We start from the raw sequence: 25,433 nt of genomic DNA, 5'->3' as shown, positions 1-25,433 counted from the left end.
TTTTTTTTTTTTGATATATTTAGTTAATAAAAACATATTATAAAAGATAATTTTATTTTTATATTATAAAATATATTAAAAAATAACATTAAAACAAAATAATATAACAAATTTTCTATCACTTTTTCATCTAACATAAAAGAAGATAAAAATACAGTTATTTCCACGATCTTTTTTATATTATTTGACTTTTTTTTTATAATTTTTTCTTAAATTAAATATTAAAAGTAATAATTTTTCTTCTTATTTTCTTTCTAATTTTTCCTCCCTTTCCTCTCTTTCTAAGTGTTTATCAGTTTATGTTTGTTAAATACGTTTGCTCTTTGTGTGTATGTTGAATTTGTCATGAAAGCAGGTTTATTTCTTTTGCTTATTATGAATGAATAAATGGAATAACGATTTCTTCTATGTTGATTTTGGTTGGCCATATTTTGTATCTAAAGTTGTATTCACGTGATAATGCAAATTTAAATATTAGCATTGGAAAAAAAAGTCGGTAATAATTTTTATAAGAGAAACAAATGATTTTTTGGGTAAATTGATAATATAATATTTGTTAATATTAAATTTTTATCTTCACTTAAAATAATTCAAAGCATTTTTATTTTAGTTTCCACTTAAAAGAAAATTAAAATTTTACCCCTTAAAAACATTTCACATCTGCATTAATAACTAATAAGTTCATCCAACACTTTTACAGAAAAAGCTAAAGGAGGACGAGCTAAGGATAATGATATACTATTGATACAGTAACTATGATTTTATTTTCTCAACAAAACATCCACCTAAGGAAACTCAAACATTCCTCCATAACTATCTATGATTAACGAGAAGAAAATTAAAGATCAGTTGCTTAAAGTTTAAAGATGTAAATATATTTTTGATCACTTAGAAGAACTAAGCGATGGAGCCGATGTCGATACAGCATTGGAACCAGAAGCCTGCGGTGGTGCTTACAGAGGCACGTGCCTATTGATGAGCTCACATGCAACTGTTTGGAGATCAACACCCCGAACAGTAGTTGGGCCTATTGGGCTGGCAACAGCCATGTATTGGCGTGGGTCCATCATGGCCATTGATACACATCCCAAGAAGCTTGGGCCGTTGCTGGATCAAGGTGGGAAGATGGATCAAAGGTGGTCGGTGTAAGACACAGAACATTTGAAAAGTTATTACGAACTAATTTCAAATTATATATTTACTTACAGCTTTAATTTTATAAATTATTTTATTTTATTAAAGATAATTAAAGGTAGTTTTAATTAACTGGATTTGAAATAAATTAAGGTTTTTATCCAAACTCTATAATTTTGGATTATTTTCCTATTTACTATTTAAAATCTTAGAAATTTAAAAATAATGATGTTTGGATATTTAAATTAGAATTTTATCTAATTTTACAATTATTGAATTATTTCCTATATTTAAATTATAGAATTTGTAGTTGTAAAATAATAAGATTTTTATATGATAATATTTTTATAAATAAATAGTTTAGGTTTTGTTATTATAAAAGTCCATTTTCAAAATAAACCAATTTCAACCCTTTTCAAAACCAATCAAAATTTACCAAAAATCAACCCCAAGCCTCCTCAACTCATATGTTAACATTTTTATCAAATTCACAACAACCAATTCACCATTTTAACCAATCTCAATCAAATAACTCAATTTCAAACACAATATCATATTATATATATTTCCTCATACTAATTTCCAACAATACCACTACTATCAACCATCAATACATACAACCAATATCATCCTCACCACCAACATGGTTCCACACACAATTCAATCTCAACCAATCATTGAGCATATGTCAAAATATGCAAATCTCTCATGCATTATACCATCAAACATCAAAATTTACTATTTACATACATAACAACACAATTCATCTCAACCAATTTACAACATCAATAGTCCAAATTCTATCTTATGGGTCTCTAGCCTAAGTTTTCACACCACATTACATTTTAGATACAGAAAACTGAGACCATACATTAGCCGCTTTCTTGCTTAACCCGGAACACCTCCAAATCACTTTTTCACAAGCTCTCAAAGCTTCAACACCTCCAAGAACAAATTTTTAGCACACAAAAGTTTATTCCAAACTCTCCAAGACCTCAATCAAGCTTTAATATTCACATACACACTACCTAAGCCACAATCATCACATCCAAACACAACAACTCAATACCCAAACATTATAAACCAACAAATTTTACTAGGATTGAGAATCTTACCACACCCAAGGATCAAAGAGACAAGATTAAGCCTCTCCTTCAACCTAGTTGGATCTTATAACATCAAAGAGTCCAAAATCTCAACACTTTTTATCCAAAAAATTGAATTTAAGGGCTGAAGAAACTGAACTAAAATTGTGGCTTACCTCAAGAACAAAGTAGTGAGTTTTGTAGAGCTCGTCACGGTGAACGCGTGGTCACAAATGGTGCGTCAATCGGAGTTTCGGATCAAAAGTTATGGTGGTTTGAAGATCAAGTGAGAGTTAGAACTTTGGAAGAGTGTTCTTCCCCCACTTTCCTTGCATTTCAGCGTGTTTGAGGGTTTAGAGAGAGAGAGAGAGAGAGAGAGAGAGAGAGAGAGAGAGAGAGAGAGAGAGAGAGAGAGAGAGAGAGAGAGAGAGAGAGAGAGAGAGAGAGAGAGAGAGAGAGAGATATAGAGAGAGAGAGAGAGAGAGAGAGAGAGAGAGAGAGAGCTGTTTTAGGGTTTTAGCTTGAGCTTGGTTTGGCCAAGGGCCCAATATGGGTTCGGTTGGCCCGGTTTGGCACATTCGGTCCAATCTTGGGCCGATTTCTTTAAAATTGGTATCAAAATTCTCGTTTTAATTTTCTCTATCATATTAAGTCATAAAAATTACATTTTAAATCCTCTAGATAAAATTCTAATTTATGGGTTATACACTTGATGTCCTTGAAGAACGGAGATGTTGTCGCTAGAGTGATTAAGCCCACAAGATTTGTCACTGAAACCATGTGGCCTTCCTCCACCGCGTGCTGATTTTCTCTAATAATGTCCATTGCACATCTCGCCCATTTCTGGTTGTTGCTGGCCATGCCCTCAATCGCCGATAGGCCATTCCACTAAATGATATCCATATCCCTTGGTTAATTACTTATTTACACCACTAGCCTTACAAAACGAACCAAGATTTACCATAATTAGCAAATTAATACAAGACTTGAGGACAATATACCACACTCCAGCTGTCAGTTTTTCATTGGTTAGTCAAACTATAGCAACCACTAGCCACAAAACTACGGCTACCAGAGATGCCTATATATATATATATATATATATATATATATATATATATATATTGGAGATATTATAGTAATTTTATACTAATGTGTATTAAACGGGTATCCACAAGGAGGATGCTTCTTCTCCTGCCTTATCTACCCTGTCTATTAATTGGATATCCGTTCTTTGTTTCTATGAGTAGAAAATACTCTTCAAATCCATCCATCGACGGGTAAATCTTTGTGGATACCCACTTTATCAAGAAAATTATTATTCTTAACTAATACTCGTAAGTAGCATAAGCAAGTTTAACAACATGTATCATAGAAGAAGCTCCTATCATAACAATCAATATGCAAGAATCATTATATAAGCCAAGATCTTTATACAAGAAAGACACTTAGATAATTGATTGTAACATGATTATAGATAAAAATTCAGGTATAATTAACCTTGTATGAAATTGATAGTTGACAGTTGTTAGAAGATAATTAAGTCAAATTTGTTAAATTATTTAATAAATTTTAGTTATTAACTTTATATGAAGTTAACGGTACCTGAATTTTCACCTAATTATATTGTATGAAGAAAAAAAAATGAAACTATGAATTTGAATTTTGTATAGTAATAGCTTTTTGATACTCACCAATATTATACTCTCATAAACATTTTTTCACTTTATATTTTTTATTATTCTCTCTTCGTTATTAATTATTAGAGAATTTCACTTAATTAAAGTCTCGTTATGGGAGATGATGTCTATGTGCCAAACTTGCAATAAGTCCTAGGTTTAATTTGATAAATTTTTTATTTTTCGTAACAGGTTGATTAAAGTTTATTTAAAAAAAATTAAAATAGTAATATTTATATTTAGTAAATTAAAAATAACTTTCAATAAATATATACAAACAACAATAATGTATTTAAAAAATGATTTTAAAATTTAAAATAATTATAATAGACATAAATATAAAATTTAATTGCAAATAAAATTTTACATCAATAATTTAATTAAGAGTGAATCTAAATATTTATTAATATATAAGATTATATTAACTTTTTAGTTATAATAAACACAAGTTAATTTTAAAAAATATTTTTTAAGTATCTTCAAACAAAATACTATGTACACATAAAAAATTAATTATTAAATTAATATTAGATATTTGTATATAAATATATATATTATTTAATTTATTTTTATTATTATTTCATATTTTAATATGTATTTTATACCGATAACTAATTTAGTAAATAATTTTTTATGTATATTTAGAACATCCAAACTTTTCAAAATCATAAGCACAAGTGTGTTAATTTATAACATAATAAATTTGAATTATATAACTTTATTCAAAAGAAAATTATTATAAGAAAGACAAACATGATATAAATCATCATTTTCCAAAGTTTAAAGTTTAAATAAATGATTTATAACATAAAAGTCTGGTATATGTAGTGAGTTTCTTTTATGTAAGAGCTTCACATGGATGATTTTGTATCTTATAAACCCAACTCAATTTTTGTGGAAAAGAAATTTTGATCTACAGTTAAAGAGCCATCTCATGTAACTCGAGTATGGACAACGTCAACTCTACCAAGTAAGATTCATGCCACATTTGCATGTGTAATGTAAAATAATCTATGCTGATGTTCATTATGAAACCGCATAATACATATCCCAAATTTACCAATAACAATTTTTATGTCGGATTAATTAATTTCTTATAATAATAATAATTTGATCTTTATTTTTTTAAGAGTTATGCTATGTGTATACCAAAATCAGCCACAAGTATAAAATACATGTTAGAATACAAATACACATTGAAAATAAATTAAATTATACATATATTTATAATAAAAGAATATCCAAATTATATCAAAAAAGGTATCCACTTTACATGGAAAATAACATCTATAATATACCAAAAAAATCATCCAAATTATATCGAAAAATATTCAAATTATATTGAAAGAAGATGAAGAAAGACCGACGGTGGCGCAATGGAGGAGTGTGATGTAAGGGGATGATCATGCCACTCGTGCAAAACTCCCAACAGCGGCGACGTGAAGGAATGCAGGTGCAACTCACACGAGAACTCCTTCCAGCGGCGGCAGAGATGCAGTGTCAGCAAAGGGTCTGCGCAACTAGAGGTTGACGCATGGGAAGGAAGGTTGACGTGTGAATATCCCTGCGTTTCAAGGAGGTTACGTTGACTAATTCTAATTATTCAAAGTCTGATATTTAAAAAATTTCAAAATTAATTTTTAAAGAAATTTTTACGTTGACTGGTGGGTGTGTCGGCCCTTATACTTTCTCAAAAGTAAATAATGATTTCAAATAACACTTAACAACTAATTACATATACAATATTCTAAAATGGAGAAATACACAGTCACCCAAATCAAAAGTAAAATCCAACAGGTCAACTCTTTCGTAACAAAAATTTCAAGGTTACAAGAATTCACACACAACAAAGACTAAAAAATGATAAAATTTTACATGAACAAGAAAAATAGGTTGAAGAAGGAGAAAAAAAATAAAAAAGACAACTAGAAGAAGTCAAATTAAAAAGGATATTGTCTTTTTCTCTTGAATTCTACAACCAAATGAAAATTGAAATTTGAAAAGGAAAGCAAAATTTAGGGTTCAATGCGTGAAATTGTTGTTTCTATGTTGTCCCTTGTCTTTTTCTGTGCAGTGCCACTACTGCTGTGATACGTTACCCTTTTGTCGTCCATCCACATTTACTGTTACTACAACCACACAGTTGTCGCCACCAGTGAAAGACTAGCAAGAAACTTTTTCGATTCTTTTTCGCTGAGGAATGGATGAGGCTCTCTCTATCCTTTTTTTTTTTTTTTGTTGAATTTGAAAGAGAAGCTATTTGTTGTTGTTGTTGAATTTGAAAATTTTGAAGTATGCTATTATTCATGGTGGTGACTATGGAGAGGGAAGTAGTGGTGTGGTCGTCGATGTGATGCAATTGAAACTAAATAAAGAGGTATTTCTATCATTTAAAAATTATTGTGTTTAAAAACATAGTTTAATATTAAACATAACGTTAAAGACTATTTTGAACGAAAAAAAAGTTAGAAACAATTTTGATTTTTATTCCAAATTCTATGAATCAAACAGTATTTATTCTTATAAAATAAAATTGTACTAGATCAAATTATTAATATATTTTGTATTTATTTCGAACACACTTGTTAAAAATTCTGCCTCTGCATTTCAACTAGGGTTCTCAAGATCAAATTATTAGTGTTTTCTTTTTATTTTCGTTGTAGTCACACATGTTAATATTATAATACTTTTTAGACTTAAGTTTTATTTGGTTGAAAGAAAATAAATAAATAAAAAAGAAATAAAGAGAAAAAAATTAAGTAAATTTTTATTTTTTAAAATATTTAGTTAATAAAAACATATTATAAAAGATAATTTTACTTTTATATTATAAAATATATTAAAAAAATAATATTACAACAAAATAATATAACAAATTTTTTATCACTTGTTCATCTAACATAAAAGGAGATTAAAATACAGTTATTCCCACGATCTCTTTTATATTATTTGCCTTTTCTTTTATAATTTTTTTCTTAAATCAAATATTAAAAATAATAATTTTTCTTCCTATTTTCTTTCCTCTTTTTTCTCCCTTCACTCTCTTTCTAAGTGTTTATCAGTTTATGTTTATTAAATACTTTTGCTCTGTGTGTGTTGAATTTGTCATGAAAACAGGTTTATTTCTTTTGTTTATTATGTATGAATAAATGGAATAACGATTTCTTCTATGTTGATTTTGGGGGGCCATATTTTGTATCTAAAGTTGTATTCACGTGATAATACAAATTTAAATATTAACATTGGAAAAAAAAGTCGGTAATCGTTTTTATAAGATAAACAAATTATTTTTTGGGTAAATTAATAATATAATATTTGTTAATATTAAATTTGTATCTTCACTTAAATTAAAACAATTCAAAGCATTTTTATTTGAGTTTCTACTTAAAAGAAAATTAAAATTTTACACTTTAAAAATATTTCACATCTGTATTAATAACTAATAAGTTCACTGCCCAGTGTTTTTACAGAAAAAACTAAAAGAGGAAGGTCTAAGGATAATGATATACTATCGATACAGTAACTATGATTTATTTTCTCAACGAAACATCCACCTAAGAAAACTCAAACATTCCTTCATAACTATCTATGATTAACAAGACGAAAATTAAAGATCAGTTGCTTAAAGTTCAAAGATGTAAATATGTTTTTGATCACTTAGAAGAACTAAGCGATGGAGCTGACGTCGATGCAACATTGGAATCAGAAGTCTGAGGTGGTGCTTGCGGAGGCACGTGCCTATTGATGAGCTCACGTGCAACTGTTTGGAGATCAACACCACCACTAGCAGTTGGGCCTATTGGGTCCATCATGGCCCGTTGATACACAGCCCAAGTTGCTGGATCAAAGTGGGAAGATGGATCAAAAGTGGCCGGCATTGATAAGGTGGTGGGGGCAACATCTACAACCGTTGGTAAGTCCGCAACTGAGAAAATAGGTGATGTTGGCACTCCTTGCGTTGGAGGAATTGGTGGCGGTTGTCGTATCTCCATTGTAGCAAGATGATTTTGTAAGGATGAGAGTTCGGCTTGTAAAGCCAACACCTACATAAAAAAAAGAGATCAGAAAATGTCACAAATAAAAAATATTACATTGTTGACTAAGTATTTAATGATGTTTATATGAAAATTAGTCATAGGAGAAATAGTATGACTAATTAAGAACACAATTCTAAATTCTCTTTACTTTAAGCAAAAAAAATTCCTAATAAACAAAAAATTCATCACGACTTTACTATTTTCTTTATAATTATATAATCTTTTATTTATACTATTTATTTCTCTCAAAATTTATCTCGGTAATACCTAAATAGCTACTTATTTTTTATTTATCCTATTATAAATTCCATCATGATCAATCGAATACTATTATGGTAGGCTGTTTCTAACTTTCTATCATGTTTATTTTAAATTTGCATATACTATCCATAGACTCTGTTTGATTAGTATATACACTGAAACATAGACATTGAGATATAAATTAAGAAAACATAAATACAAAATATATGTACATATTTTATGTTTGGCAAAACAAATACATAAAACACACAAAATCTTAAAAATTTTATAATATCCTCATCTTCTATTTTTACTATCATCACTCAAACTTTTCATCTACCACCACCTATTTTTCTCCTCTATCATTCATAACCTAAAATAAATCATCTAATCAAAAGATAAATAAATAATTAAACATCAACACAAATTATTATTACCAACAAGATCTCTTTCAAAAATCAATTCAATAATTTTTATTTTTCTATTAAAAAAATAATAGAAATAGATAGAGATCTCTTTCAGTGCCACCTTACTCTTGTAAAATCCAGTCAAACCGTAATTAATTAAATAATAAATTAAATAAGAGCGAATATGATTAGAAAATTTAGCAATTGGAATTTGATAATTTAAATATGATATGTGGACTCAGTGAATTTTTCTGAGTCGAAAAACATAGTTTTTTGAATAAAAATGCGCACTAAAAATTTGACCGGCAATACCGGCTGAGATATATCAGGTACTGCAGCTGAATAAATTAATTATAAGTAAATAAGGTTAGAAAATGAGAAATTATAATTTGGGAATCTAGAAATATTTAAAATATGATTTAAAACTCTAATCTTAAAGATTTTGGCCCAAAATTGGGCCAACAGACTAAAACAAGTGAACCGGGCCTAAGTGGACCCAAGACACAACATATATAAACATTAGTTATGAGCATTTCAGCTCATTTACCCTAGAGAATGAGTGAGGGGGCGGATAGAGAGAAGAGAGAAAGAAAACTTAGCTTTCCAAACTTCAAATCACCATAACTTTCTCTCCGGAACTCCGATTGACGAGCCGTTTATGGCCACGCATTGCTCTTCTCATCCTCTATAATTCTATCTAAGCTTTGTGGTGAGTATTCTACTGTCTTCTGCCGAGATTTTATTTTTCTCTTTAAATTCGAATTTAATTTGGGTTTTGAGGAAATCTTGTAATTTTAGTTATTTAAGAGTACTCTAGTATGAGCCATGGGTGATATTTATCACAAACTTCAGTGGGATAAGGTAAGAAATCCTCTAACCTTGTGATTTATCATTTTCATGAACCCTAGGTTGATTATAAGTGTGAAATTGGTTATGTTAGAGTATTGGTTGATTTTGGTGCACAATTGAAAGATTGATATTGCTTATGGGGCCTTGGTGAGGCTTAGAGCTAAGAGTTGGTGGAGACTTCCAAGAAGAAGCTCAATTATTTTGGCTACAAGAGGTACAGTTTAAGTTTTATTTAAGTACCGTGTGGTGTGATGAGAATTCCTAGGCTAGATGCCCCTAGGATTAAGTTTGGAATGTGTAAATAGTTGGTACTAATATATATAGTTGATATGTAATGTAAATTATTGATTGGATTGAGAATTGTGTGAATTTGAATGTTTGGTGTGTTGAGAATTTGATGAATTAGATAATGAATATTAGTTTGTGAAATATACATTTAAATTGTGAATTTGAGCCGGAGGCCAGAAAGAGGTAATGAAAGTAAGTGATGTGTGTATTGTGTGATGTCATATGAGATTGAATGGAATTGTGATTGTTGTTATTTGGTTACAATGGATTGTATGGACTATGTGGTTATTGGTTTTGAGGGAAGAATTAATGTCTTTGTTGATAATGTATGTGAGTTGTATATGATGATATAGACTTATATGTATTGGGGTTGATGGAATTGGTATTGTTGGAACTTGGGATGTGGAATGAAAGATATGATATGGTATTTTGTTTGAAATTGAGTTATTTGATTGAGATTGGTAAAAATGGTGGATTGGTGGAATTTGAATTTAATGAGAATGTTAAAAATATGAGTTGAGGAGGCTTGAGGTTGATTTTGGTAAGTTTTTGTTGGTTTTGAAAAGGTTTGAAATTGGTTTGTGTTGAAAATTTAGTTTTTGTTGGTTTTTATGAAATTTGTGATTTTGGTCTACTTTGGCGGAGCATAACTTGGTCTCCAGATCCCCGATTTGTATCAAGCTTATTTAAAAATAAAATTGGATCCGAGATATTTATGCCGTTCGAAGAACGGGTAGAAAATGATTTGAAACGAAAAAGTTTTGCCCGTCGGAAGTTTGGGGCTTGAAAATATAATCTTGCAGCTTTTTAAACTTAGTAAATTTTTGGTAAAACGTACTCCGACGCGCACGCATGGCCAACGCGCACGCGTCACTCACGATTTTTACTCTCTCACGCGTGCACCTGGCTGACGCGTATGCATCGCTGTATTGATGCAGGTGCATGGTATAAATTCCAGAGAGTTGTGATGGTAGCGTGCTGGTTTTGTGCGAGGAGCACAAAATGCATCCACGCATACGTGTAACTGCCGCGCACGCGTCATGCTACCTCTCTACTTCCTATGCGTGCGCGTGGGCGACGCGCACGCGTGACCCTGTTTTCAGCAAAAATTAATTTTTGAGTTTTTAAAGCCGAATCTCAGACTTCTAAGCCTCCATTTTCATCCTTTAACTGCTAAATTTTTATAGTATTCCTAGTAATGAGAAGAAGTTAGGGAATGTGATAACTTGTTGATGAAGAAAGACTTGGAGTAATGAATCTTGATTGAGGAAGTGCAGAAATGATGGTTTGAAAATGAATGTAACGTGTGACCCCGGGTAGTAGGCAGTGGCGTTGTCCACTTGCTCCGAATATGAGATGGGGAAGGAGAATTATGATAAATGAGTTTAATTATGGAGTTTTGAATGAATGTATGTCTATGATACCTGGATAGTAGCAAGGATCGTGGTTCGTCCCGCTTGCTCCGGGTCCTTGTTTGAAAATTAGTAATAATGAAGAGTGATAATGAATGAATGTATATTTGTGATACCTGGGTAGTAGCAAGGGTTGTGGTTCGTTCCACTTGCTCCTGGTTAATGTTTGAGATTTGATAACAATGATGATTGATTTTAAACTGAATGAATGTATGTTTTTAGATCCTGGGCAATAGCAAGGGTTGTGGTTCGTCCCACTTGCTCCAGGTCACAAATTGTGACGACTGGGTAGTAGCGGCAGTAGTGGTGATTCCACTCGCTCCAACATGAGCTTTTAAACACCCGCCTGGGTAGTAGCCACAATAGTGGTTATTTCACTGGCTCTATGTTTAACGGATAGCAGCAAAGGGGTTGTAGCTGAAGTCCACTTTCTCTGCATGGGTGTTTCTGTCCATGGTTAGCTACCAAGACGTGTCGGGTTGGCTATATAACTGACAGATGATATCATCAGTCATAGGGCAGGCATACATCATTTGCATATGTTTGAATTGTTTGGGTTTGCCTATTTATTTTGAATTGCTATATCATATATGCTATGCTACCTGATTATGTGCTACTTATTCTACTTGTACCTTATTGTGTATTACTTGTCTGTATTGCTTGTGTTTGTACAACTGAGAGGTTCCTCATACTGGTGTCGATTGACGCTGAGGGCTGTTCTTGTTGAGATGGAGTAATGATATGATTAATTTATATTGATGATTATAGAATGAGGTAATTTGAGTTCCTTGGGTAGACACAGTGGAGTGATTTCACTGCTCCAGGTAGAAATGAGATAATTTGAGCTCCCTGGATGGACGCAGTAAAGTGATTTCACTTGCTCCAAGTGAGGATATGAAGTATTGATATAGAATTGCTGAGACAGAATAACTGGTGATGGTTTTATTTATGATTCTGATTCTGATTTGTTGGTGAGTTAGAAAGTTGGGAAGCATGAGAAAGATGAATTAGATTTAGCATTCCCTTATGACAGTTGCCTATTTATGGATTAGCGAGAACATAGGATGAAAATTTGGTGAAAGGAAGTTTAGGATGCTTAGTGAGTTTTTATTATAATGCATTGTATTTATTTGGCACTTTTACCGTACTGGAAACCCATGGGTTGGGGGTTCTCATTCCGTATATATCTATTGTTTTTCAAATACAGGTTCAGGTGCTCAAAAGTGAGTTGTGGTTCATCTGAGAGACGGCGAAGATCTTTATATTCTCTACTTTATATTTTGCTTAGAATCTCCCCACCTTTATTTTGAAAAACCTATATTATGTATTGAACTCTTTTGAACTTGCCTATAGAGACTTTTTATGTTTCTTTTGGGAGAGATTAGGAGATACTGTTGTCAACTACTGTTATACTATACCCTAGCCGGCCTAAACTTCGCAGGTCGCGGCTAGTGGCTATTTACTTATGTTATATATCTATATATTGTCCTTCTCTTATTCTCCTTAATGCCTTTAACTGTATATCACTTTTGACTTCATGCTTTATCTTTAGATGTCGATGCGTGAGTGTCACGAATTTGCGATTTTATATTTACTCCTTTCAATTATACTTATAAACTATGTATTAAAAATCCCCCTTGAGAGTCATACCACCTTATTATCATTGACTTATGACTCAAGCATAAGGATTTGAATATTAGGGTGTTACAATCCTTCTTCTCCATAGTCCTTCCCCAAATCATATGTACTCGAAATACACCTTCACCTCCACCTCCACTGTGTCTCTACCGTCCTTCGTCATCCGAAGTGGCAGACGCTCGTAGTACTCCACACTCAAGTCTTTGAAATCATCGAGAAGAGAGGGTGATCAAAGCACAATGGGCGAAGAGGAAGTGTAGGAGAGAGGGCGACGAGAAGAGGAAAAGGGAGAAAGGCGGCAGTGGGCGGTGGAGAGTGAAGGGAAGGACAAAGAGAGGAAGACACGACAACAGTGGTGGCACTGACGGTTTCAGAGGGAACTATAAGAACCAGAATAACCGTTTTAATAAAATAATTTTATACTGCCCAGAAAAGATTTGAAAATATAGAAATGATATTTTGAAAATAAAAAGGTAAATTTTAAATTCAATTGATTTTTCTGAGTGGGAAAATATATTTTTTGTGGAAAACTTTTATAAAAATACGTACTAGTACCGGCTCTAGTCTGTCCGGTACCACGTATTTTAAAAAATAAGATTTTGAAAAATTGAATTTATTGTTTTGAAAGAACAAAAATAATTTAGAATCGAAAATCGGACACTAATCTTAAAGATTTTGGCCCAAAATGGGCCAAACGGACCAAAAACAGTTAGCGGGTTGGACCGGACCCAAGTCCAACATATAAATATCCTAACTAAGAGGCATTCAATCTCATTTTTAATAAGAGAGAGAGAGAGAGAGAGAGAGAGAGAGAGGGGGGGATGGTGAGAAGAGAGAAGAGAAGGGTTTGGGGTTTTACTATTCACCCAAACCTTGTTTTGATCATAACTTGAGCTACAGAGCTCCGATTGACGAGCCATTTATGGCCACGCGAAGCTCTCATCGAGCCCATCATTTATAATGAAAATTTGTATGTAAGAACTCCAAAATCAACCTCCAGTTTCCAGCCCTAATAATTTTGCATTTTTAGGTTTGGTTTTTGAGTAAGTTTTGTGATTTTGTTTGTTTAGGGGTGATCTAGCATTGGAATATTGTTGGATTTTATCCCTAATATCATTGAGTAAGGTAAGATTTTACTAAACACTTGTGTCTAGTTGTTTTTGTAAACCCTAGGTTTGATGGGATATGTTGTATGATGTTAAATTGAGTTTTAGAGTTTGTTGGAGTGATGCTTGGTGGTTTTTGAGCTTGGTGGCTTTGCTTGGTGTTTTGAGTTGCGTGAAAATCAGCCAAGGTATGATTTCGGTTTTTTTATGTAATATGTAATGTTTCGTGAACCTTAGGCTAGTTGACCTTAGAGCGGTTTGAATGATGTGATTGTATGATTAGTTGTATATAATGTTATGCTTGATGATGGTTTGGATAAAGGTTGAATGAGTTGAATGTGATGACATATATGTTGTTAGATGATGATTATCGATGAGTCATGTTGGTGAATGCTAAGTTGCGAAGTACATGGTTGAAGAGATTTTTGAGGAATGGGAATACTTATGATGAATTTGAGAAGTTGGAAACCAGTGATGGTTATGATGAGTTAAGAACTTGGAAAGGAATGATGAAATTATTGGATTATATGGGAGTGTGCAGGGTCTATATCCCTGGTGTGGCAGTTTTTCTGCTGCAAGAGTGTGTTCAACACTATATCTTGGGAATGATTTATGATGAGACAGTTGTTGTTGTTTCCTTCCTTGCTGCATGAGTGTGCAGAACCTATATCTTTGGCGTAGCAGACTCCCTGCTACATGAGTGTGTGGAGCCTATATCTCCAGCGTGGCAGATTTTTTTTGCTGCATGAGTGTGCAGAGCCTATATCTCTGGGTGTGGCAGGAAGGCTACATTCGGGAGGATGTGTCGGGTTGGCATTTATGGACTGACAAGTGATATCACAAGCCAATAGAAAAGGCATTCATTATATACATCTTCTACCTGTGTGTGTGCTTTGCTTAATTTCTATTATGCCTAAATGAATCACATGTTACTTGCTAATTGTTCTATTTGTTGTACATGTACTCTACTTGTGCTTTACTTGTCTGCATTACTTGTGTTTTCCTACTGGGATTTAGGAGACTCGGTAGGAGGTGGCAATGGGATCGCAAGGAGGTTAGGCTGGCGAAGGCTGTGGGACAGCGGTGCTATGTTAGTTAGAAATCCCTTAAGATAGAATACCTTATTTATGGTTTGAGTTATTTATTTATTCTAAGCTCGAATATCTGTATCGGTGTGAAGTTCTAGGATTGCCTTTGGTATCCCGAAACCTTACATCTTATATATCAGGAACTGTTACCATACTGAGAACATCTGGTTCTCATACCATATGTTGTTGTTGTTTTTCAGATGCAGGTCATAACCCACCTCGGTGAGTTGCGAGATTGTGACGGAGCGGAGGATCTTATGATATATTATGGTATTTTGATTATTTTGTTGTAATACTTTCTCTCACCTTTTTATTTTAGACTTTATGGCCTTATAGGCTTGATTTGAGAGATAAGTTGTATAAGTAGTTTTAAACTTCAAAACTCTATTGTATTCAGTTAAACTTCAAAACTCTTTTTGGTATTTCACACTTATATATTTGTCTTGTTTAAATTAAGTACTACCTTGTGTATCCTGGAGTTATCTACAAGGTTTTATATATATTATATCCTGTTCTATCTGTGCCTACGCATTTTAGTTATCGTGTATGAACGCATCATATTTTGTAATTCCACTTTATGCGACTTTGAGCTGTTATTCCTTCATCGAGCTTCTAGTTATAAAAATTCTTGAATATATATTATATATTGTAAGCTTTAAAACTGTCGTGACACTTTGCTATCCTTTGCTTTACGGCTAGAGGTAAGGCTTAGGGTAACGGGGTGTTACAGGAACAGTGATGGAGGCGAAGATAGTGGCAGAGGAAAGATGGAGGATGGAAGAAAGAATGATGAGCCACAGAAAATAGAATAAGGAGTTGGAGAGAGGTGGAAGATGCTAGTAGGAGGGAGATAAGTTTAGGAGAATGAGAGTATAAAATTTTGGAAATTTGAAAATTAAATAAGTATAGAGTGTGAAATATTAGTGTCTCATAAATTATGTCTCAATGACTCAACTATTTGGATGGAAACAAGTTTTGTGTCTTTGTCTCTATTTGTGTCCTTCCATGTCTATCTAAAAATTGTGTCTCATTGAACCAACAGAGAACATGTGTCACCATGTCCATATCTCAGAGAGACAAAGACAACAACCAAATGCTCTCTTATGATGATGGGCTTTTGTGTTTTTTCTAACACTAGTGATAAGTCAATTTAATACCCTCTCTGAAGAACAACTTTGTTCTACACAAACATCCGCAAATAAAACCACCTTGAGATAACATAGTCATTTCTTTTGGAGGTATAGTACATGGCTCTGTTTTAGAATCAAAGATGTCGATTGGAACAAAAAGAGATACATAACTACACCAATAAAGTAAAGTAGTGAAATGTAAAGAACAATTAGGTAAGTAGAGGCATGGGCTAGTAGGCAAACAATGATTTAAAGCAACCTATTCTCCTAAGAGTTAAGTCTCAAAGTGGTCCTTGAAATTATATTCGAGCCTTAAAGCAGTCCCTGAAGTTAATAGTTGCATATATTCATCCCTTGAGTTGCATTCTAGGACCCAGAATATAGGAATTTATATTTTACTTATAGTTTTAATAATGTTGTTGAAGATATTAAACTTGATATCCTTTTTATTTATAAATAGATAACCCTCTCTTAAATGAATTGATTATTTTAGATTCTACCTTTATTCTTATCAATGCATTTATCTACTGTTGTTAAAATTATTATTATCTTAATTTGCATATCCTATCTAATGGCTAGTTAATATTTGTTTTTTTTCTAATAATTTGAAATCATTTATTCCTCATTCAATCATCGATTCATCACAGATTCTGATTGACTTATTATCAAAGTTCTTAATATGTTACTATTACTGTAATATGAAACTAAAAACATTATTAATATTTGACTTGGTTTGCTTTTTTGGTAGACAGATTACTGTGTATTTTATTTTCAAGCTATGAAAGTTGAAAATATGTTGAAAATTAAGGAGGATTTTGATTATAAAATCTTGTCTCAAAAGCTTGAAGTACAGTTGGATAAGCTTATTGCAAAAAATGAAAGGCAAGGAAAAGCTTTTGATGATGAAGTTGAAAAAGAGGTTGAAATGTCAGATGGGGTACATGGAATTAGTAAAGGAGTTAGAGTAGAAATTACTGTTAAATAAAGAAAGACATGCTCCGTTTTTTGTGGTTCTCCGAGCATCGCTTCCATTAAAGCGTAGGTTTTTTTAGCTCCCAGCTGCGTTATTCCTACTAGCCATTTGAATATAGAGAATAGAAGGTATGCAAAATAGCTACGAAGAAAAGAGAACAAAAGGTCTGAAAAAAGAGAAGTCAATTTGGGGATTAGGATTTTTAAAATTGGTTCAGGAACTAAAATGTCATAAAAAAGGTTTCATATTCTATCAAAATGATTCGGATTTTATTTCAAGCCACTACCACCAGTCCACCGCATATTTGGCCTACTTTGTGATGAGCGGTTCCTAGGTTTCTAATCTTGAAACATACCGCAAAGAACTACTATCATTTCTCTAAAGCGTTGGTCATATTCTATTGTAAACGTAACATTCATTAAGAAGGTTGTGTGAAACCCAAGGTAGGTACCTCCCCACCAACTGGGCAGTATTTTCGCCACCCAGTTGACAACTTGGACCACCTTTTTTGGATCACGTGACAATGCGGCACTGTTGGATGCTTCTGATCAATAGAACAGGAAGATGAGTCAGCCAAAAAGAAAGAACACCAAAAGTAACGACCACCAAGATACGCATAATGATTCGATCTTTTGATCACCCATTTTTGGAAAACCATTTTTGGAAGCTTCTGCCTTACACACGTAATATTGGAATGCCTGAATCATGAATCGACCCTCTTGCAATACATATCCATTCCATATTTTATGAAATCACTTAGATAGAAGCATGTTGGATGATAAAATGATGACTGAGTGCTACACGTATGGATTTTTCTCAAGCAAGTAGAAACCCACTTCGAGTAAGTTCTCTCAGACTTCTCCTTGTCAGTCAAGCAAGTGAATACCTATCTTTAACAGTCGAGGTACCATAACCATTCCCTATCGGTGTCAATCCTCTCTCGCAGGCTTGAGAAAATATTATTTGATTACACCATAACTAAATCAGATTTGTTTCCTATCCATTCTAGATCTAGATTTGGCGAGAAAATAAACATTAAATACACAATAAAAATATATTACATGCACAAAAATACAGAATAGAACTAAAAGAATGCAAAATAGAATATTTTCATTGTTCTCAAAGATTCTTCTTTCTTTTCCTTCCAAAGAGATGAGAATATCTCAAATCTTTGATTAACTGAAAAGATTGAAACTTTGCATAAGAAGAAAGATTGGAAGAAGAAAATAGAAAATAAAAAGAAAAAGATGAGCAGAGAAGATGAGATGGAGGAGGAAACAACCAAGACGCGACAATCTACAGGCAGCGACAATTCACAGGCGGCAACATTGCTGGAAGCGGTGATGAATGGTGCGATGCAGAACAACATTGACGATAAGAGTAATGTGGTTGACTTGAGAAGGAGAAACAGGAAAATGCCGACGAATATGAGGTTGAGGAGATGACAAGATGAGGCTGAGGAGTGGAGGCTTTGATTATGTAAGAGTGAGATTGAGAATGGGTGAATATGTGATTCTAGAGACTGAGAGCGAGGGAGGGGCGGTTGCAAGGGTGAGGTTGTGAGGAAGATAAGAAAATCTAGGGGTTTTTAATTGTATATATATATATATGGTGTCATCTCTAATGGCTTGGGAAAAGCCATGGCTATGGTGGCTAAGAGTGATGAACTTGTAATAACGTAACACGTGGCGGTTTTACTTTCACGAAAAAACTTGAAAATATAGATGTGGATAATCAACTTTTTCTTGTCTTTTTGGTATTCAAATTTGGGCTAAAAACTAGTCCTGAGTGAAACAGATCAGGTTTCGACCCGAACTGAGAGAGCTTACCCAATTCCAACCCATTTCTTCTACTGAACCACCATAGATCTGCTCCACCTTCCTTGCCGGCCTTCCCTCTACACTTGCTACAAGAAGATATCCACCCATTCCATCCCGCCATCATTGATGCACCTAGATCCGACCTAGTCTGCCTCAACAGAAGGTGTTGCTACATGTGTCTATGCTGCTTGTCGTTGCCGCTTGATCTCTGGTGTGCACTGGAGTTTTCTGGCTCTGTTGGTGGTTTGGACCGCCACTGCGCTAACGAGGTCCTCAAGCCTCCTCTCTGCCACCCTCGAGCTTGATTTGCAGTGCTTGGTATTCTCTTCAAATGAAAAGCTTCGCTGTCTCCATCATTCATATGTCTCAGGTGCTTGATGTCCTTGAAGAACGGAGATCCTGCCGCTAGAGTGATTAAGCCCACAAAATTTGGCATCGAAACCACGTGGCCTTCCTCCATCGCGCGCTGATTTTCTCTAACAATGTCCATTGCACATCTCGCCCATTTTTGGTGGTTGCTAGCCACGCCCTCAATCACCAACAGGCTATTCCACTAAATGACATCCATATCCCTTGGCTAATCACTTATTTACACCACTAGCCTTACGAAACTAACCAAGATTTACCGTAACTAGCAAATTAATACAAGGCTTGAGGACAATATACCACACTCCAAATGTCAGTTTCTCATTGGTTGGTCAACCTATAGCCACCACTAGCCACCGAAACAACGGCCACCAGAGAGGCATATATATATATATATATATATATATATATATATATATATATATATATATATATATTGGAGATATTATAGTAATTTTATACTAATGGGTATTAAACAAATATCCACGGGGAGGATACTTCTTCTCCTACCTTCACTACCCCGTTTATTAATCGGATATTCGTCCTTTGTTTTCATGAGTAGAAAATACTCTCCAAATCCATCTCTCGACAGGTAAATCCTTGCGGATACCCACTTCATCGGGAGAAATTATTATTGTTAACCAATACTCATAAGTAGCATAAGCAAGTTTAACAACATACATCATAGAAAAAGATCCTATCATAGCAATTAAGAATGGTTATGTAAACCAAGATCTTTATACAAGAAAGACACTTAGATAATTGATTATAATATGATTATAGATGAAAATTCAGGTATAGTTGGAATTAATAGCTGAGAGTTGTTAAATGATAATTTAGTCAAATTTCTTAAATTATTTAACGAATTTTAGTTATCAACTTTATATGAAATTAACTGTACTTGAGTTTTCGCCTAATTATATTTTACGAAGAAAAAAATGAAACTATGAATTTGAATTTTGTATAGTAATAGCTTTTTGATACTCACTAATATTATACTCTTAGAAACTTTTTTCCCTTTACATCTTTTATTATTCTCTCTTCATGATTCATTATTAGAGAGTTTCATTCACTTAATTAAGGTCTCGTTATGGGATATGTTTATGTATCAAACTTGTAATAAATTTTATGTTTAATTTGATAAATATTTTACTTTTCGTAAGAGGTTGATTAAAGTTAATTTTAAAAAGATAATTTTTTAAAATAGTAGTATTTATATTTAGTAAATTAAAAATAACTTTCAATAAATATATACAAACAACAATAATGTATTTAGAAAAATAATTTTAAAATTTAAAATAATTATAATAGACATAAATAAAAAATTTGATTGCAAATAAAATTTTACATCAATAATTTAATTAAGAGTAAATCTAAATATTTATTAATATATAAGATTTTATTAACTTTTTAGTTGTAATAAACACAAGTTAATTTTAAAAAATATTTTTTAAATATCTTCAAACAAAATACTATGTACACATAAAAAATTAATTATTAAATTAATATTAGATATTTGTATATAAATACATATATTATTTAATTTATTTTTAATATTATTTTATATTTTAATATATATTTTATACCGATAACTAATTTAATAACTGACTTTTTATGTACACACTTAGAACATCCCAACTTTTTAAAATCATAAGAAAAAATGTGTTAATTTATAAAGTAATAAATTTGAATTATATAACTTTATTCAAAAGAAAATTATTATAAAAAAGACATACATACTATGAATCATCATTTTTCAAAGTTTAAAGTTTAAACGAATAATTTATAACATTTAGTGCGCTTCTTTTATGTAAGAGCTTTTCACATAGATGATTTTGTATCTTATAAACCCAACTTAATTTTTGTAAAAAAGAAATTTTGATCTACAGTTAAGCCTACAGTTAAGCCATCTCATGCAACTTGAGTATGGACAACATTAATTCATGGCATATTTACATGTGTAATATACAATCCCCATTGATGTTCATTCAGAAACCACATAATACATATATCTCAAATTTACCAATAACAATTTTATATCGGATTAATTAATTAATTAATTAATTAATTAATTAATTAATTAATAATAATAATAATAATAATAATAATAATAATAATTTGATCTCTATTTTTTTAAATATTAGATATCTAATTATTAATAAAAATGTAATTAATCTTTAATATTCTTTTTAAAAAAAAAGTATATATCCAAATAGTAAGAAATTTTAGATAGGAGAATTTTGTCTCAAAAAAATTGTACGTTAGTGAGACTTAGGGGCGGAGTTTAGTTAAGATAATGGGGATTATGGTTTCCCCAAACTTTTTATAAAAAAATTAGTAGTACTTTTTTAAAAAAATAAAAAATAGTTCAATTGGCTTAAATACTTTATTATGACTTAAAGTATCCAGGTTCACTAGCAGCTTCTTTATTCGTATTTCGCATCTCTTTATTCAACAAGTAGTTCTCTTAGTTGATAGATTGATTTGTTTCCTATTAACGCTTCCAGTTTTACAGCAAGCAATTATTTTCAGCAATGAAAATAATAAAAAAAGAAATTGAGAAAGAAATTGTTGAAAAATTTAATTCTGATTCAATTATTGAAGATTTCAAGTCACTAAAGATTCGAAGAGTACAATTATAAACTATTTTATATTTTTTATCTGTAGAATTATTTATTTATTATCTTATTAGTAACAAACTTAAAGAATAATTATATTTACAAATTTTATTTTAATATAAATAATATTATTATTAAATTTTAATGTTAAATTTTTGTCCCCTCCAAAATTTTGTTTTAAGTTCTACCACTAACTCAGGCCTATTATTTTCAATTGGATAAATAAATTTTTGAAAATGTGACAAAAAGATTTATATGTCTTATTTTTGTAAAGTTTAGAAATCTCAACGTAAAAAAAAATTTTTGGAATAAAAATGTCAAAACACACAAAATTTTGGAGATTATGTATGTATATACTCTTAAAAAAATTAGTTTTATATTTTTTTAGAAAATAGAAACTGATTAATTCATTTAAAGTATTACTCTAACTGTATTCAAAAGAAAAATTGTCTTAGAAATGCAACAAATTTCTAACTCACTAGGTGAATTCTATTGATTAATTGAGACTAAAATTACGTTTGCATGTCTGATAATAAAGCTAGAGTTACACGTTGATTTCGTAGCTTTGTTCGAAAGAAAATGAATGTGATTAAGAGTTATAAAAGGTGATATTCATTTTTATTTTTATGTTCATTTTAAGAGAAAAAAGATCAGAATACATATATTTTGGTCCTTTTAGAGAAAAAAAAAATTAAAGACAGTGACTATAATGTTGTTTAATTAAGTCCTAGAAATTAATCGACCATATCCCCCTAAAACCAGCAAAAACCAAGAACTAAATTCATGTTACATCCGACCACTCATCATTTGATCATTTTTTTTTTTCTGAATTTGTTGTTAACCGGTCTAATAATTTAATTAAGAGTTGTGACTTAATTTCATTGAAATGTTTAGAAACTCACTAGTAATTTTTAAGATGCGGTTGATTTACATTTTTATTTTTAAAATTTTATAAAAAAAAATAAAAAACAAATTAAAATATTATTTTTTAACATTTTTTCTCTTTTCTTTTCTATTTTATTTTCCGGTGCACACAAAGCACTTCTGGTAATAAGGTATTGTGTTGAAGGAATACTAGTGCAGATTAGAGAGGTCTTTTTATTTACATATTAGAATTAGGTGAAAATTTATATATAATTATTTTCGTGTGAAATTAATAGTTAAAAATTATTAGATGATAATTTAATCAAATTTATTAAATTATTTAACGATTTTTAAATATTAATTTGTATGTGAGTTTTCATCTTAGAATTAAAACATAAATTAAACTTCGTTTATTAGAGGCTTTCCTAAACAAATTACTATATATTCATCAACATATACAAAATTGAAAGTAGTATATTCAATTTCAGTCTCTCCTTTCGTGCTTTCACTTAATTTGTGCAAAAATGGCACGAAAACCATCCAAAAGCGGTGTGAACATCTGAAAATGGGGGTTGTTAATCCATTCTCATTTATTTGCTAACAAACAAATTAAAATGAAAGAAGTTACAAGACTACTATAAATTTGGTTTTGTTTTCGTATTCTTAAAATTTAATGTATATTCAGAAAAGTCTTGGTAATTAACAAGTATTCTAAATTTGAAATCTTGAATAAAAAATATAAATTAATTATATTTTTTTTTAAATTGTTCATGCGTTAAATGTATTATAAAAGTTAATGGATAGTTTGTATTTTTATTTTTTACTTTTAGAAATTTATTTCCTTATTGTAACTCATCATGTCCTTAAAATACTTTTAATTATACTAAAATGAATCGAAATATATAGCATTAAAAATAATATTTTTTATACACTCAACATATTACCTTAAAAATTAAATATAACAATTTTTAATTTGTATTTTCTATCATAATTATATATTTTGTGCGTTAAAAATTTATTTATTCCCGAGTCAAGGTGAAAAAATACATAAAAAAGATGAGATTACTAAAACCTAAATATTTATTTAATTAGCTTATTGTAGAATTAAGATAGCCAAAGGAAGCAAACAATGAATATTATGGATATATATATGCATGAACTACGAAGAACACAACCTCAGATGGATCACATAATCATCTTAATTTATGTTATATGATGAGTAATCTCAATTGAAAAATTTAAATACGAAAATATTTAATAACAAGAAAAATTTAGCCAAAATTCATCATAATTTATTTTATTTAGCATTCATTAATTGTTGTAGTGTAAAATAAATGCTAAATAAAGTAAGATGAGTAATCATCTTAATTTATGTTATATGACAAGTAATCTCAATTGAAAATTTGAAAATAAATAGTACCTGTTGTTGAAGGGTACAGATTTGACCAACACATCCATAAACAGGATCTCTCATTCGTGCTTGTGCTTCATAACAAATACTAATAACAGCATCAAGCCTCTTATGAACTGGAATTTTGGAAAGAAGCTTACCAACGTTGCTAGCCCCAAAAACCTTGTGCACCGATGCAAAGTAGATTGCACCTTGATCAGGATCAAAGTACGGCGCAAAGACACATCCCGGAGCACATTTCTTTCTCAGAAACTTGCAAGCGCCGCAAGGACCGCCACTACCCCTACCCTTGGTACCACTCCCACTAGCGCCACTGCTACCGCCGCCGCCGCCGCCGCCACGGCTTGTGCTTGCACTCATGTCTAATCGGTAAACGTCCTCACTACTACTCTTTTCTTTTGATGACTATATGTATATAGATACCTCTATGGGAAAAGCTAGGGTTTTAATGCAAGCATAATAATATTTGATAAGGAAAGAGAAGAAGCGAAGAGGGGTATTAATATGTAAGAAAATGGGGCTGGTGGGGCTAGAAAATTTATGAGTGGGGGTTTAAATGGAAAAAAAAAATGAAGGTGGTTTTACAGCCACGCGAGGGAGAAAAGCCTTAATCTCCAAAGTTGGTCATTTGCGTGAAGGAAAACATGAGTTACATGGCCACCTTACATACATTTGTATTATGAAAAATATAGGTAAATAATGAATAATGAATAATTTATTTTTTAAAAATTAAAATTTAAATAATAATTAATTAATGATAATTAATAAATATGAAGTGAAGTTTAAAAATGCTTGTTTGCTTGTTATTGATTAGATTTTTGTTGATTATCTAACAGAATTGTTAATTTGTTATATTATATATATACAAAAATAAATAATATATAGATTATAGATAATAAATAATTTATAATATATAATCTATTATATATCTTCTTATTTATTATATATAGCATATTCTATGATGATTATAATTATAATAATTACAACAATTATAAAACTTTGACAATATTTAAAAAGTATTAGTTAAAATTAATAGCATACTTCAATAAAAAAATTAATATTATATTTTTTTACTATTTGATAATATTTTTTAATTTAAAATACAAAAAATGTGATAAAATTAAATTAAAAAATGTTGTTAAAAAGGTAAAAAAATTACCTTAATTTTATAGTTATATTTTATAAATATTGTCAGATTTTAAAACTATTATGTATATATATCCACCACAATTATAGTTATCATCAAATTTACTTTATATTATAATAGAAATTATATTTTTTATTTTAA

At 31.1% G+C, this 25,433-nt stretch overlaps 1 protein-coding gene across 1 annotated transcript; it reads right to left on the bottom strand.

Annotated features, from left to right (window-relative positions):
- Positions 1-7,551: 7,551 nt before the first annotated feature.
- On the bottom strand, positions 7,552-24,505 carry LOC130975536 (LOB domain-containing protein 18-like). Its single transcript, XM_057900321.1, has 2 exons — positions 24,155-24,505; positions 7,552-7,941 (listed from the first exon to the last, which is right to left on the bottom strand). Exons 1-2 carry the CDS (start codon positions 24,503-24,505, stop codon positions 7,552-7,554), a joined length of 741 nt encoding a protein of 246 aa, XP_057756304.1.
- Positions 24,506-25,433: the final 928 nt, after the last annotated feature.

Source organism: Arachis stenosperma, chromosome 4 (genome assembly GCF_014773155.1).
Source record: "Arachis stenosperma cultivar V10309 chromosome 4, arast.V10309.gnm1.PFL2, whole genome shotgun sequence".
Taxonomy (NCBI): Eukaryota; Viridiplantae; Streptophyta; class Magnoliopsida; order Fabales; family Fabaceae; genus Arachis; species Arachis stenosperma.
Note: the sequence above shows the minus strand (reverse complement) of the source record. Positions and strands in the feature narration are given on the sequence as shown.

Excerpts from the sequence above, each read along its gene's own strand:
- LOC130975536 (XM_057900321.1), bottom strand. The coding sequence starts at position 24,505 with ATGAGTGCAAGCACAAGCCGTGGCGGCGGCGGCGGCGGCGGTAGCAGT. Across the intron at positions 7,942-24,154 it reads TCTGTACCCTTCAACAACAG|GTGTTGGCTTTACAAGCCGA; the intron begins GTACTATTTATT and ends TTTTTTATGTAG.